Source organism: Triticum aestivum, chromosome 2D (genome assembly GCF_018294505.1).
Source record: "Triticum aestivum cultivar Chinese Spring chromosome 2D, IWGSC CS RefSeq v2.1, whole genome shotgun sequence".
Classification (NCBI taxonomy): domain Eukaryota; kingdom Viridiplantae; phylum Streptophyta; class Magnoliopsida; order Poales; family Poaceae; genus Triticum; species Triticum aestivum.
The window spans coordinates 574,417,184-574,433,305 of record NC_057799.1 but is presented as its reverse complement, the minus strand read 5'-3'; the positions used below and the strand labels follow the sequence as shown (position 1 = coordinate 574,433,305).

At 44.8% G+C, this 16,122-nt stretch overlaps 1 protein-coding gene across 2 annotated transcripts; it reads right to left on the bottom strand.

Annotated features, from left to right (window-relative positions):
* Nucleotides 1-8,520: 8,520 nt before the first annotated feature.
* Nucleotides 8,521-15,873, bottom strand: LOC123054611 (disease resistance protein RGA2). 2 transcript variants are annotated; one of them, XR_006426272.1, is made up of 8 exons: nucleotides 15,442-15,873; nucleotides 14,195-14,618; nucleotides 11,311-13,873; nucleotides 10,309-11,233; nucleotides 10,001-10,217; nucleotides 9,578-9,698; nucleotides 9,272-9,376; nucleotides 8,521-9,036 (listed from the first exon to the last, which is right to left on the bottom strand). XR_006426272.1 is itself a non-coding variant. In XM_044478417.1 (8 exons), exons 2-8 carry the CDS (start codon nucleotides 14,496-14,498, stop codon nucleotides 8,974-8,976), a joined length of 3,747 nt encoding a protein of 1,248 aa, XP_044334352.1. In that variant the 5' UTR covers nucleotides 14,499-14,618; nucleotides 15,442-15,873; the 3' UTR covers nucleotides 8,521-8,973. The 2 variants fall into 2 exon arrangements, 1 of the variants encoding a protein (XP_044334352.1); XM_044478417.1 differs by having other exon boundaries at nucleotides 9,272-9,381; nucleotides 9,578-9,611; nucleotides 10,001-10,133; nucleotides 10,694-11,233.
* Nucleotides 15,874-16,122: the final 249 nt, after the last annotated feature.

Here is a 16,122-nt window from a genome sequence, read left to right as displayed (position 1 = left end):
CTTCTGTGATCATTAGTGTTGTATTTCAAATGTTGCAAAGAACTGGAAGGGAGTGTAGAAATCTTGACAGACACTGCAACCAGTGGCATGTCACGTAAGTTGATCGAGCGCATTGTAGGAACTTCAAAGTCTATAACAGAAAGTACCATCGCAAGAGAAAAGTTCACGATAAACCAGAGACCTATAAGTACTACGGAGTACTTTTTTTCACGATAAACCAGAGACCTATAAGTACTACGGAGTAATTTGTTTCCTTTGGTGCTCTCGATCAACGAAAATAAGAGTGTCGTCGTTGGGTGGACACAAATGAACCGCACCGACCATACATTTTTGCTCTACAGTCACCGATCTTCCATCGTGGGGTCACTCGGGATTAATTAGGTTTACTGGATCTGGCAGCAGCAACCAATCGACTGTCACTCAAAATGGTAATGGGAAAAATCAGATCGGGTAAATGCCAACAAAGCGCAAGCTTGTGTGTCACTGTCACTGTCCTTATCCTCGGTGGCAAGGAGATCTTTTACTCCATCCTCGACTCTCAAGTAGGGTTGGTAGCAAAACGAAAATGAACGAAACTGATTTGTTTCCGTCTTTTTTAGTGAAAACTGATACCACCGCGGAAATTCAGAAAGCAAATACGTAAGCGGACATAGCCGAAAACGAATACTAAGTTAATTATATGGTAAACATGAAATACAAAGGTGAAAGTTTGCTAGAAATCGTAAATCTCTAGAGCATATAGAAAAATACAACATAACCAACAAAGTTGTGCAATTGCGCACCCAAGAGAAGGTCGCTAGTGAGCATGCGTGGAGGATAGGAGTGGAAGGCTTGTAGTCAGAGTAGCGAGGATCAAGACAGTACGATGGATTAGGTTTTAGTTGATAGGATTACGTTGGACCAAAGTGTAGTGCGCTAAACTGGGTAGCCTACATACAAATGACAAATGAGAATTTTCGTTAGTGCCTTCAAACTTTTCATTTCTGCATGACTAACATCCGAAAGTGCCATTCTGCTTCTGTTCAGAAAGATTTCTGTTTCTTTTTCTATTACTTCCGTTTTGTTTAACCAGTGCTAACTTTCAGCTTCAGAATACGTATGATTCTATAAACCTCACTACCAAGTTTTTATGGCCCCTATAAAATTTTAGAGAGAATCGGCAGTGGGGCTTATAAATTGCAGTTCCCTCTGAATGTGGCATTCACCCTGTTTCCATGCCAGTCAATTGAAGAAGCACGTAGGCACACGTGCAGTACCCTGCACAGATCCACCTTTAGTGGGTGAATGGCAGAGTCATGACTCAGCCTCTAGCAATTCTGGAAACAAGATCTCTCTGAAGTAATAATGGAGTTCTAGTTACTCAGTGGCTAGTGGAGTGGGAAAATCTCAAACCAGAAGAAGCCACTTGGGAAGATGCAAACTTCATGAAACGGGTGTTCCCCAACTTCTTTGCAAGAACCATAAAAGCATGGTTCCCCCGTTTCGAAAAAAAAGCATGGTTCCCACATCGTTATACTGAGGTCAAGCATGTTCTTCAGCAGGAGGCACTGTCAGCTGAATCCTATTCTGCAAGTGTCATGTTATTCAGTTAACTGTCGCATACCGGTTCGGCTACAGTTAAGAAGATCCTAAGGTGGAGGTTGACGATGACGAGATGAATGGCGGCTCGGGGCCGAAGACTGTTTTAACTAAACTACAGTTACTTTCATGGCGCTTAATCATGTCATCGCCCCTAATCTGGCAGGCGATGCAAAGCATGGCAATGAACCACCAAAGGAGGCGACAAGTAACAGTGAATGATTGAATTCAAGTAATTGGGCTGAGTCGAGTTAGTGGGCCACGGGCCATGTAATTGTGGTGGTAGCGTGTGAGTGGGAGAGCCTGATATAAGCTCAACCTCTGTAGCTGTCCGGCAAAATAGAAAATATCTGAAATGAAATAGTCTATTTTCCCCTCCCGTGCTCTGTTTCTCCTTCTCCCTGAGCTTCTTCTTCTCCACGCCGCTACCTGCTTTTCCCCGTCCCAAATCCTAGGGTTTACCCAAGGCAAGGACACGACAGTTGGTATCAGATTGCCTCTTCGATCCGTTGGTCCCCGCTTCCTCGAGATCGGACTGTAACATCGACCGATCGGTTGTGTGGCTGCTCCGGTAGCCGCCTGTAAATCCGAGATCGGCGTTGGTCCGGTTCAGAGAGGGTGACGACGGCGCCATTCAAGCCGAGCGCGCAGACTCGACATCTGGTGGACGTAATGGCGACGTTTGAGGAGCGCGTGTTGAAGGAGTTAGCCGCCCTCAAGGAGATTGGTGAACAGGTCGCGCGCATCGATGGGATCAGTGCACGGCTTGATGGCCTCGACATGAAGTTCTCCGAGCAGGTGCAGCGCCTGGACCAAGTGCAAGCGAAGGTTGATCTCTCGGTTACTTCCATCGGGGAGATCCACCAGGAACAAGTGCAGGTGGCTCGCGTGATCAAGGAGTCCCATAGTACTCAAGATGCAGATCTGGACCGGCTCGCGCAGCCCGGCTGTTTTGCGGCGTCTCCGACCGCCGCGCAGGCAGCGTCCACCACCCAAGTACCCCCTTCGCTCCGTCGACCCTTCGATCCTGGACGACCACCGCAGTCCCCGCGCCCCCTGATGAGCAGAGCTCCAAGCGGCCATGGATGTCGAAGATGGAGTTTCCCCGATTTGATGGCGAAGGGGTGCGCATGTGGTTGGACAACTGTGAGGTCTACTTCCAGCTGTACCAAATTCCCGAAGGATTCAAGCTTATGTCTGCGTCTCTGCATTTACAAGGTAATGCTGCCCATTGGTATCAAGCATGTAAGCACACAGATGCATGTGCGGACTGGCCACGGTTTAGAGCAGCAATTCTGCGGGAATTTGATGTCAATATCCATCGTAATTGCCTGCGCAAGTTACTATTACTCAAACAAGACGATACAGTTCAGCAATATCGTACAGCGTTCAATCAGCTGGTGTATCAAGTGAGACTGTATGACGCAACTATCAGTGAAACTATGCTGGTCACTCAATTTATGCTGGGACTAAAAGAGGAAATCAGGTCTGCGGTTGAGATTTAGTTACCTGCTACTGTGGGACTGGCAGCAGAATATGCCTTGGTGCAAGAAGCAATTTTAGAACGTCAGAAAGTGCAGACAACAAAAGTTCAAAAACAGTTCAGCAGTCCCAAATACACTGCAAATCGCCAAGACCAGTCTGTTCGACCCCAGTTCGCTGCAGGAGACTTATGGCGTGCAAAACAACTTAAGGAATTCAAGAGAGCAAATGGACTCTGCTACAGTTGTGGAGAGAAATACAATCAGAGTCTTGTGTGTGCCAGCAAACCACCTCTGCAACTCAAAGCTCTGCAAGCGCAGGAAATTGAAGGACAGTTATCGGATGAGATTCTGAACGCCATTTCTGCTGAGGAGGCTGTAGAAGAAGTAGCAGCTTACTTATCTTTCAATGCTATAGCTGGTTCTGAAAATCCTAAAACAATCAGACTTCGGGCTCTAGTTGAAAACAAAGTTATGTTACTACTAGTGGATTCAGGGAGTTCTCATACATTCATTGACAGGCAATTAGCAGACAAACTGAAACACAAAGCAACTACTCTCACCAAACCACTGCAAGTGAAAGTGGCCAATGGAGATCAACTTCAATGTGATACTGAAATGGCAGGCTTACAATGGTGGATCAGTGGACACACTTTCACTTCTGACATGAAAGTTATTGATCTTGGTGGGTATGATGCAATCTTAGGTATGGATTGGCTTGCCAAGTGGGGAGCCATGACTTGTCACTGGGAAGATAAGTGGCTACAGTTTGATAAACAAGGTCAACAGATTAAACTACAAGGGGTGATAGAGAAAGAGCAAACTGAACTCAAGGCCATTTCTATGGAACAAATGCTCAAATGGCACAAAGGTAATGACATATGGGCTACTGCTGTACTATCTCCAGCTCTGCACACTGAAAATCAGGAGATGCCAGAGTGCATTACCAAAGTCCTAGCAGATTTTACTGATGTGTTTGAAGATCCTCAACAGTTACCACCCCACAGAGTGTTTGATCATGCAATCTCACTGCTGCCTGATAGTGCACCAGTTAATGTAAGGCCTTATAGATATAATCCACAGCAAAAAGATGAGATTGAGAAACAAGTCAATGAGATGTTAGCTTCTGGACTGATTAAACCCAGCATGTCACCATTTGCTTCTCCGGTGCTGTTAGTCAAAAAAAAAGATGGGACATGGAGATTCTGTGTGGACTACAGAAGACTGAATGCTTTGACAGTGAAGAACAAGTTCCCTATGCCTGTAGTTGACGAATTGCTTGATGAGCTAGCTGGGGCAAAGTGGTTTTCTAAATTGGACCTCAGATCGGGATATCATCAAATAAGGATGATAGAGTCAGATGAAGCGAAAAATGCATTTAAAACTCATCATGGACAGTACCAATTCAGAGTGATGCCCTTTGGTCTCACAAATGCTCCTGCAACTTTTCAGTGCCTGATGAACATCATTTTTGGCAAATATGCAAGAAGATTTGTTCTGATTTTCATGGATGATATATTAATATTCAGTGAAACACTGGAAGAACATGAGGAACATTTAAGACAAGTCTTACAAACTCTGAGGACCAACCAGTTGTATGCAAAGATGAGCAAATGTTGTTTTGCAACCCAGCAAATCAGCTATCTTGGACATGTGATTTCTGACCAAGGTGTGGCCACAGATCCTGAGAAAACAAGAGCTATGGAACAGTGGCCCCAACCCACCTCTTTCACCGAGTTGAGGGGATTTCTAGGTTTAACTGGGTACTATAGGAAGTTTGTTCCACATTATGGCATTTTGGCAAAACCACTGACATCTCTATTGCAGTTGAAGAATTTCCAATGGACACCTGCAGCACAACTGGCCTTTGAGAAGCTCAAAACAGCTATGTCTTCCACACCGGTGTTGGCCCTGCCTGATTTCTCCAAATCATTTGCAGTAGAGACAGATGCCTGTGATACGGGTATTGGTGCTGTCCTCACTCAAGAGGGCCACCCTGTGGCCTACTACAGCAAAGCTTTAGGAGTCAATAATTAGAAATTGCCTACTTATGAAAAAGAATTCATGGAAGTAATGATGACAGTGGATAAGTGGAGGTCTTATCTCAATAGAGGACCATTTGTAATTAAAACAGATCACAAGAGTTTATGCAACTTGGAAGACCAAGTACTTCACACTGAATTGCAGAAAAAAGCAATGGCAAAACTGGCAGGCCTACAATTTAAATTTCAGTACAAAAAGGGCACAGAGAACAAGGCAGCTGATGCTTTATCCAGAATTGGACATGTCTTTGCTGTGCAAGCAGTGTCCACTGCTCAACCAGTTTGGGTGCAAGAAGTGGCAAACTCTTATGCAGTGGATACCAGAGCACAAGAATTACTAACAAAATTAGCTATAACACCTGAGGCTGAACTTGGATTTGCACTGTCACAAGGTCTCATCAGATTTAAAGGAAAAATTTGGATTGGAGCTAATGCTGGACTGCACACCAGGTTAATTGAGGCCTTTCATGCATCTCCTATTGGGGGACACAGTGGAATTCAAGCTACTTATCAGAGAGTAAAGAAGTTATTTCACTGGAATGGCATTAAACAAGATGTGCAAAATTTTGTACAACAATGCCAGACATGTCGGCAGGCCAAGCATGAGCATTGCAAATATCCAGGTTTGCTTAATCCTCTACCTATTCCAGCCAGAGCTTGGGAAGATGTAACCATGGACTTTGTGGAAGGACTGCCTAAATCAAATGGACACAGTGTCATTATGGTAGTGGTGGACATATACTCTAAGTACAGCCACTTTATTCCCCTCAAGCATCCATATTCTGCTGCTACAGTTGCTCAAATGTTCATGCAACATGTTGTCAAGCTTCACAGCATGCCTCTGACAATCACTTCTGACAGAGATACCATCTTCACTAGCCATTTCTGGAAGGAATTGTTGGCAATCTGGGGTCCCAAATTACAGATGTCCACTGCTCGACATCCTCAAACCGATGGGCAAACGGAAAGAGTGAACCAATGCTTGGAAATGTACCTGAGATGTGCGGTACATGACTCTCCCACCAAGTGGCATAATTGGCTAGCTCTGGCAGAATTATGGTACAACACTACTTATCACTCCTCTTTGGGCTGCTCCCCTTTCAAGGCTTTGTATGGGCAAGATCCTCACATGGGACAGTTCCTTAGACCTCCTGAAGAGGCATCTCCTGATGTGCAGCAGTGGCTTCAGGAAAGACAAGCTTATGCTGAACATCTGTAACATCACCTCCAACGAGCTCAACAGAAGTGCAAAGCAGATGCTGACAAACACCGCTCACCTAGAGAATTTACAGTGGGGGAAGATGTGTTCCTGAAACTGCAACCTTATGGTCAACTGTCTTTGCTCAATAGACCATGCCCCAAGCTTGCTTTCAAATATTTTGGACCTTTCAAGATCGTGGAGAAGATTGGACCAGCAGCATATAAGTTGGAACTGCCCACAGATGCTCAAATCCACAATGTGTTTCATGTCTCTCAGTTGAAGCAACATGTGCCTGATCACACTCCAGTATTTCAGTCCCTTCCAAAACTACCACAATTGGATACTGAAGATCTTTCTCCTACCGAAATTCTGGATCGTCGTTTGGTCAAGAAAGGCAATGTCGCCTTGTTACAAGTGCTCGTGCGTTGGGCGACTTTGCCAGTTGAGTTTGCCACATGGGAAGATTACACAGCGCTCCAGAAGAGGTTTCCATAGGCAGCAGCTTGGGGACAAGCAGCTCCTCAAGGGGAGGGCACTGTCATCGCCCCTAATCTGGTAGGCGATGCAAAGCATGGCAATGAACCACCAAAGGAGGCGACAAGTAACAGTGAATGATTGAATTCAAGTAATTGGGCTGAGTCGAGTTAGTGGGCCGCGGGCCATGTAATTGTGGTGGTAGCGTGTGAGTGGGAGAGCCTGATATAAGCTCAACCTCTGTAGCTGTCCGGCAGAATAGAAAATATCTGAAATGAAAGAGTCTATTTTCCCCTCCCGTGCTCTGTTTCTCCTTCTCCCTGAGCTTCTTCTTCTCCACGCCGCTACCTGCTTTTCCCCATCCCAAATCCTAGGGTTTACCCAAGGCAAGGACACGACAAATCACTGTTTACTTTCATCGATTATTTACATCGGCTGTAACTCACTATATAAGTGCTTGCGTGCGAGTGAGTGAGTATCCAATGCACTGAACTATTAAACCCCTAGATATTTCCATAGCTACTATAGCAAATTCCCCCATTAATCGGAGGGTCTCCACATCGGGAGCTTATCTCAGTATTTGATTTTTGATTTTCTTCGATTTACAAATCTGGTCCTCAGTAGGATGTGACAGGTGATTGTCAGCGACCCTGCGCAGGTCGATGGTAGGCTTCAGCCTACAGTTTTTGCCGGACATCGTCACCCGACTGACTGTTGCACCATCCTCAGCTTTTCTTGGACATGGCCACCACACCTGATACCATCACAGTGATTCGGCGGTCAGTAAATTGATCCTACTTATGTTACATGCATGTTTCATGCTTCAGAAATTTTGAAATCATTATACCTTTTTTTTACTGTGATATAACTTGGTCGGAAGCTAGAAAAAACATCCACCATATACAATAGATGAATGTAAGATAAGGTACGCAAATGAATCAGGAACCGTGCACAGGCGTCGTGCTGACGGTGATGATAAACAAAACAATAAACAGCCCGTACCTGAAGTGGTAGCGTCTGGCATCCAACAAGTTGGCCCTGGCTGACAGAAAATTCCAAGTGTTGTGATATAAACATCCTATGTGAGGTTGGGTTCCAGGGAGTCCACTACACGAACACGATTGTACTGAATGGCAAACCTAGAGCAAAGCAATACTGCTTCAACAACTGATGAACAAATTCTGCCAAGTAGCTCATAAGCAATGCGTGAATTTACATTTTGCGAACAACGCAACCGATGCGCATATGCATCAAATAGTAATAGTGTGAGAGAATTTATCATGGTGTTTATGCACAGGCCACAGCACTTTAAAAGCACAGTAGAGCACTTCAAAAGCAAGTCGGTTCAGCACTTCAGCGCAGCCGGCCCAGCCTACGACTCTCGCCGGTGCGTCGCATTGAATCGCCCGGTGCAGCCCGACGCACCCTCCCACCCGCAAGGCCGCAAGCGTACGTAGCATTGTACTAGGTGCTCTTTACCAGTACCAGAAGATAATACGTTTCTCGAACAGGATATGGGAGGACAGTCCATGCCTGCAGTTTCAGCTGAGCGACCTCGGCTGTCCTCATATCGCGCTCAAGCGAGCCTCCCCGCCGTTGAGCCCGGCCAGCTTCCGCGTGTCCAGGCCTCGATCAAGCCTGTCGGCAGGAGGCACCCGAAGATGGATCTGCTGCTGAGAAGTGGCGAGGCAGCAGAGGAGAAGATGGAGGTCGTGAGCCGATCAGGTAATGGAGGAAGCGCAAATTGATCATGGCGTGCCAATACAATGCTTCAAATAGTTCATTTTTGTTTCCGACAAAACTTGGATACAATACTTCAAATTGATCATGGCGTGTCTGTTCAGACTCGCAAAGCCGTTGATGATTGACTTCCTATGTGTCGCATGACTCTGCTTCTCTGTATTCACGCCAAGCAAAAGCGGCACCAGGCAGCAACCTTTGCGGTGCCTTCGTGAAGAAATTGTGTCCGCATATGGTTCATGTGTTTACGTTTACGTGTGATCACTCGCCATGTGATCTCTTCAGTATTTTTTCTCTTGAATCAGTGGCTGACGCCATGGAGCTCCATAGAGTTCAGAGTTCCAACATATTTGGTAGGCTGCAGTTAGTATAACAATCCATGGTCCATCCGAGTTGCCCCCGCTGCTGCTTCCCATCCCCCGACTTCAACCTCCAATTTTCACCAGACCAGAGATCGTCACCGACTGGTTGCTGTACCGTCTTCAGTTTTCATGGACATGGCCCGCTTGTCAGTCCACACCTGACACCATCACAGTGAGTCGGCTGTCAGTAATTTTATTCTATTTAAGTTAGATGCATGTTTCAGGCATCAGAAATTTTGAACTTTGTATTTTCTTTTCACTAGGATATAACTTGGCGGAAGCTAGAACAAATGTCCATCCTATACAACACATGAATGTAAGGTGGTACGCAAAATGAATCAGCAAGTGTGCACTGGCTGTTGACAACGTTGATGATAAACAAACATAACGTACCTGAAATGGTGTCGTCTGGCATCCAGCAAGATGTGCACTCATCTCATCCCTAATCAGGTAGGCTTGTTGACCGCAGATTCCAAGTGCCGTCATATAACATGATGACTTGCCTCGCAAAAAAAAATTTATAACATGATGACTTTATAAGCATCCTATGTGAGGTTGGGTTCCAGCGATCTGCTGCACGGTTTTACTAAATAACAAACATAGAGCAAAACAACACTAGTAACCTTTACATTTCTTCTACAGTTTGAATAACTAGTAGGTGACGGTAGATTTTACTGAGTAAGCAGTGGGTGAATTTACCTGCCAAACAGAAACATCCTTTTTCACAGCAGAACTGCATCAGGGGACGGGTGGTAGAGTAACTAGTAGACCTTTATATTTCTTCTACAATTTGAAGTCATATCTCATGCCGGACAGTCAACTACAAACAGAAAACATGAGCCGGTTAAATTCTTTACAGAACAAAGGATAAAATAAACAGAAATTGTTAGCATTATGTTGTTTCTAGTTAACAGCATTGATATGTGCACATCATCATATGCATGGGGTGATGAATTTTACTGAAGATGGGATGCATAATTTGGTAGCAGAAAACAGACTAGCTAGATTATTTCCACAGACTAGATTATTTCCATACTAAAACAGATAGTAATCAAGAAGGAACAATATCGCCAACAACTACGAGCAGTGAGCCACCGACAAAACTGATCAGGGACTGCGTACCTTGCGATAGCATACCTTACTGCCAGGAACTGACCAGAGAAGACACAAGAATGAGGGAAAGGTCACAATGCCCCTCATAACAAAAACGAGATTGTCACTTTCAACCCATGGTTCTGTGTCCATCCATGAGTAGCTTGTGGAAAACCAAAAGGGGTATGCCGCACTGGCATGAATGTGCTAGTGATGGCAAGTGCAGCAACATGTGCGTCTCTGATGGCTGCAGTCAGCAGAGGGATCAATTAGTTCAAGCAAGAAGAGATGTGGTGAGGGTGCTGATAAATACTAGACAAAATGCTCCAGGAGTGTACCTAAGAAGCCACTATTGATTAACTCAGTCTCGACATCAATAGTGACCTGTAGCTTTCTGTTGCCGCAATTTTGCATTGCACACCTAGCTTCTTGCTGCAACTGACTAATCAACAGAAACTGAGAGGTGGGAGGCCCATGTCTGGCAGCCTTCTGATGCTCTTACATTGTATGATAGATAACCGCTCCTTGGAGGTCACGCTATGTGGGTTTGCAGGATGTGATAAGAGACTCAGGCATGACCAAAATCAAAGTTCTTGGAGGAGAAGCTGTAATGCTCTCTCTTGTTCCCCTGTAAGGCTCACCATGCTCTCTTGGTTTACTACCCAAAGAGATGGAAGGACAAGACTGCTTGTAGACATACTATTTTCCTGGACAACCTCTTACATAATGTTTGACATGCTCAGATTAGGGCAGTCGTATATACATAAATCCTCTAAAGCGATGAGCTGGCTGAAAGCTTCACTTGAAATGGAGACCAGATTTGGACAGTTTCTTATTTCAAACAATGTTATGCCCCTAAGGTTATCGAATGCCAAGATACTGTCATCCAGCACACTCAACTCATTAGATTCCATAATCAACTGTCTTTGGCTTATACTCATTGTTGGAAGTGTAGGAACTCCCCTGACGGACAACTCAGAAATCAGAGCAGAAGGCGGAAGAGGATGTGACACTATCAAACAAGGGCAATCATGGATGGTGAGTCTATGGAGATTAGATGTCCAATTTTCTTTATCTCCCTGGGAAGGTAAAAATTGCAGAGGTGGAGAAGTTGTTAGACTGCTGCAGAATTCTAGGCTTGGCATTTTAGTCAACACCAACTTCTCCAGGGAAGGAACTGACAATTCTTTGACAACATGTAGGTCCACCAACTCCAACTCCTTGAGCGCCCCCATTTCTCTTAGGGGAAGGTTTGCCCACTTGCTGCAACATCATTTATCAAAGTAAGTGCATAATAATTTGCAAATGTCAACAGAAAATTTAGAGAAGAAAATCACTACATTATATGAGGGCATTTCTTGATGTAGAGTTTGCTGAGAGATGGGAACCATGACTTCTGCTCAGCATCGAAAGAAGGGTAACTCTGGAAAAGAGTGATATCATTCAGTTGAGGGCATTTCATGATCATCAAAACCCTTAGATGGGAAGTCAACTCCATTCCGTAGGAACCAATACATTTTTCCAATTTTGGCATATTGATCAAGATCAACTCTTCCAAGGAAGGAACTGAGATTTCCATTAAATTCAACATCCTGATCAATGTCAGCTTCCTAAGGAAAGGAAGCATTTCAAGAGTTGGAAGAATTCGCCATTCCTTGCAATTCCTTAGATGAAGTATCTGCAATGAGGTAACTGAGAAAGTACTGGAAAGCCAGGTTGGAGGGATAGCACCACTGTATCCAGTTATTTCTAGAGTTTTGAGGTTCGAATGTGGTTGAAGACCTTCAAGCACATCTTCTGCCATTACAGGTTCAAGGCTCATGCTGCTATCCTCCCATGACAAGGACAACTTTTCTAGATACTCTTTGTCTAACAGCCTGGCCCCACAAGCCTCTTCTTTAGTCTTCACAATTTGAAGTTGAGAAATTTCAAGCAGTACAAGCTCATTCATCGACTGAAGCTGCCTTATCTCAAAACTGCCAACATTTTGAACCTTGAATCTTAGTTTCTGAAGAGAGGTCATGTTGCCAACACAAGCTATTGCATGATGCACTTTCTCATGAGAAATAAGATGGCGCAAATTAACAAGCTTATGCATGTCAGTAGGCACAGCAAGATTGCCTGAAATACCCACATTCAATACTTGAAGGTGATAAAATCTTGTCAATGCTTGAGGAAACAGCGACATGGTTGTGGTGACAACACAAACATATTCAAGATAGCGAAGATGGCATGGATTTAACAGCCTGTTTATAGAGCTGATGTCAGCACCTGTCACAAAAATTCTTAGAAACCGTAAACATTTTGCTTCCTTGCATAAATCACGTAAGGACCCTAATAAATTTATGCTGCTTCGCCCAAACAACATCAAGGTCCTCAATTTTTGCAAAGGCCGAACCTTCTGAAGTATTTTTTCAAACCTCTCGTTAGGAAAACTGCCACCGTTATCTTTATCAAAAGCAGTAGTTATGATTGACAAATGGCGAACACTTGGTCGAATTGCCTCAGGTTTCAATCCATGTATAGTAGCACACTCATTTAATGAAACTTTCCCTGCCAATTCATGCATTAAATCATGCATAACATAGTGTGAGTTAACCATTTGGAAGAAGCCCAAATCCACTAATCTATCCAAATATTCCTGCCCTGTTTCCTCTAGTCTTACGGTACGATCTTCGCACTGCACAAAATCCTGTGATATCCAAGCATGGACCAATTGCTCCCCATCAAATGGGTAGTCCTCTGGAAACAAAGAGCAGTACGAGAAACAACGTTGAAGGTGGACTGGCAGATAATCATAACTGAGCTTCAAGATGGGTAAAATATCATCAGAATCTTCTTGAAAGGATTTCCATTTGTCCCGAACTATCCTCCAATGCTTATCGCTAACATTTGTATTCAGAAGTGCACCAACGCTTCGTGCAGCTAGTGGGCAGCCCTTTAGTGCTTTAGCAATCTGTTTCCCAATAGATTGCAAACTAGGATGACCCTCGTAGTTCTCATTACCAAATGCACATGCCTTGAAGAACAGCCAAAACTCCTTTTCATCCAGACCACTCAATCTAACTTCATCCACTGTTCCAATCATTTTTGCAACTGATTTTGTTCTAGTTGTTGCTAGTACCATGCAACCATTTACTTGATTATTTTTCAATGGAGCCAAGAGTTTAATCCATCCACTTATGTTCTTGTCTTCCCACACATCGTCCAATACAAGCAGAAATCTCTTGTTTCTAATATTCTTCAAAAGGATCTCCTGCAGTACATTGAAATTGCTTATTTTTTCATACTCTTGTCTATCTTTACATACATGCTCTAGGATCTCAAGTGTTAGCCTCACTTCATTGAAGTTTGTGGATACACAAACCCACATTTGCAAATCAAAATGATTTGTAATTCTTTCATCACGGTATACATATCTAGCAAGAGTCGTCTTCCCAACACCACCAATGCCAACCACTGGCAAAACATTCAGTTCACTAGATCCCCCATTTATCAACAGCTCTATTATCTTGTCTCTCTCTGCATCCCTCCCATACACCTTACATTCAATTGGAACAGAAGTTGTTAATCGAGCATTCCTGCAAATATTCTGACTCTCATTTGATGTTGCAGTGGGGCGTGAGATCTCAAGCTGAAGAACTCTCTGCACAGAATTGCCAATAGTGCATAAATGTTTCACTATACCGTTGATTCTCTGAGAAATGTCATGTTTAATCTCATAAGTCAGCATGATACTATGAGCTGGCCCCTCCTCTTCACGTCTCCTTTTTCTGCCGCACGAGGCCCATCTAGTTATTTGGCTTGTGGCACTGTATACTAATTCAGAAGCAGAAGATGGGGCAGATGAGGACACATAGCTCCCATCAGAATTATCATCACTGGCAGCGGTACAACCTCTCCCTGCATAAGAAAACTGTCAGTTATTCAGGAACAAGATAACGAAAACCACTTGAGCAGAAGAAGATATTATCATGTAACTTCTGATAATACAGGATAGTCTAAGGGGCTGTGCCTATGATATTCAACTGCTCTTGATTGCACATTATACTATAGGCCAAGTAGGCCTCATAATCACATTATACTAAGGGGCTGCATGCATCACTCTGATGCAGAGGCCGGGGGTGATCCTCCTTTTCTAAAAAAAAAGTAGGCCTCACAATCACATCAATAAAGAATAAGCTGAAAGTAACAACCATGGAATAAGAGAGACGAGTGCAGCACCTTCGATCTGTTGTTGTAGTCGGTAGTAATCGAGCTCGTCCATCACGTCCTCTGAGTCATAAAGCAGCCCTTTGAGATCATCCAGTGACTGGGACAGAGGCTTATTGTTGCCAATAATCCTTCCCTCAGCAGCAGCAAGCACCATCTCCACGTTCCTCATCTCAAATTTGAGCTTCTCAAAATCTTCAGTGAGCCCGATTTCATGAGTCCAGGCTTCCATCTGCCTAGTGAAGAAGCTCCCAATGATGCTTTGCACCAGCCATCCTGTTGCTGCATCAACTACCGTGCCAAGAAACCCTGTCATCTCCCCGCACGCTTAAGGCAGCACAGCAACAACAGGAGCAAAAGCAGGCCCGGCACAGGGGAGATACCAAACCAATGGATTCAGAGGAAAGGAGAGTGATGATTCATCGAAAGGAAGCAGCTGGGAAGGCAGAAAGCAAGCCAGACAGCAAATGAGATGAAGTTAGAACTATGCACCAGAACCAGCTAACTTTACAAAGCAACACTAGGATCCCTGCAACCGACACACATGCCCCTCATGGCAGCTCAAAGCAGGGCACGCACAGCCATGGAACTATGGAAGCTCGTGAACTAAGTCTTGGCTCCATGGTTACACTAATTAAAGGTGTTTAGGGTCGTATGACTGTACAATGCACTAATGAGACATAATGTAGCTGTCAGTCTTGTAAAAAAGACTAGCTTGCAATGTTACATACCAAATCCGCATTCAACTACAGAGCAATTTCATGGGGAATGAGCCTAGAGAGCAGAAAAGGGAAGAGGCATTGGACCTATAGCAGCCCGGAATATGTAGACAGTGGACGCACCAAACCACCTCCTAGAACGCATATTGAACAAATGGTACAAGCGGGGACAAAACATGACAAAGCGGCATGCTGTCACTAGGCTTAAACTGGGTCCTCATTGAGATGTATGATTGTTTCTGATTGGTATGTACAACGTTGTACCTATCGACAAATTTTGGCATGTAGAGTTGGCGAAACTTATGCAAAACCTCCAGCAGTAGTCTGAAGGGAAAAAAGAATCCACCAATCTAAGACAGCTGAGGCGTCTATTTCAAGGATGATGGTGTCCCTAGGAATTTACAAACTGCTATGCTGTGTGATATTTTCCCAATTTCCAAACGTATATCATAACCAGACAACCTTGATCTACAGCCATTGGTAGAGTAATCTGGCGAAGGAGGCAACATGTGATGCCAAATCGCAAGAGGCTTTTTTTACCTGTGGTTCGACCAGCCAGCTCGGAGCTGAAATGAGCATGGGTCGCCAGGGTAGCCCAATGGCAAAGATGAGCCGGTTAATCATTCGGGCAAATGCTCCGGTGGAGACTGCCGTCGTTAGTAACTGCGCCAAGGCCACCCGCGCGTGGATCCTGCATAGACCCGACGCAGGTTCTCCGGCGTGGCATTTGCTCGAACACATCAAGGGCGCAGACGCACTGGACGGCTGCGCGTCGTCACCGGGGGCGGGGCTTGGTGTGCCGCGCGCTCCACCGCATGCCGCGGTAGGTGGGCTCACCTCGCGCTTGCCCCGTGAGGCCGTGAGTGGCGCGACGGTGGACGGGTTGAGCGGCGCGGAAGCGCGCGAAGGGAAGGGAGGAGGGCAGCAGCGGCGAGGCCGTCGTGACCAGTTCTTTTTTGTCTCAAAAAAAAAAAAAAAAACTGGCTGCAAATCCGGTGTAGTATTGCCAGGTTACGCGTGATCCATTTTGAACCTCTGGATCCTGTGTACTTGAACTTGTTTCGTATTCAGCCAGTTACACCTTTCAGACATTTTGCAAAAAAAAAAAAAAAAAACACTCAACAATCTAGGTGAACCCCATGTGGAACTTTTCAAAATTTTAAAATGTTGTGTGTTGATCCCTCATTGCCGCTTCAGCTTGTTTTGGGAGTGGGGTCTCAG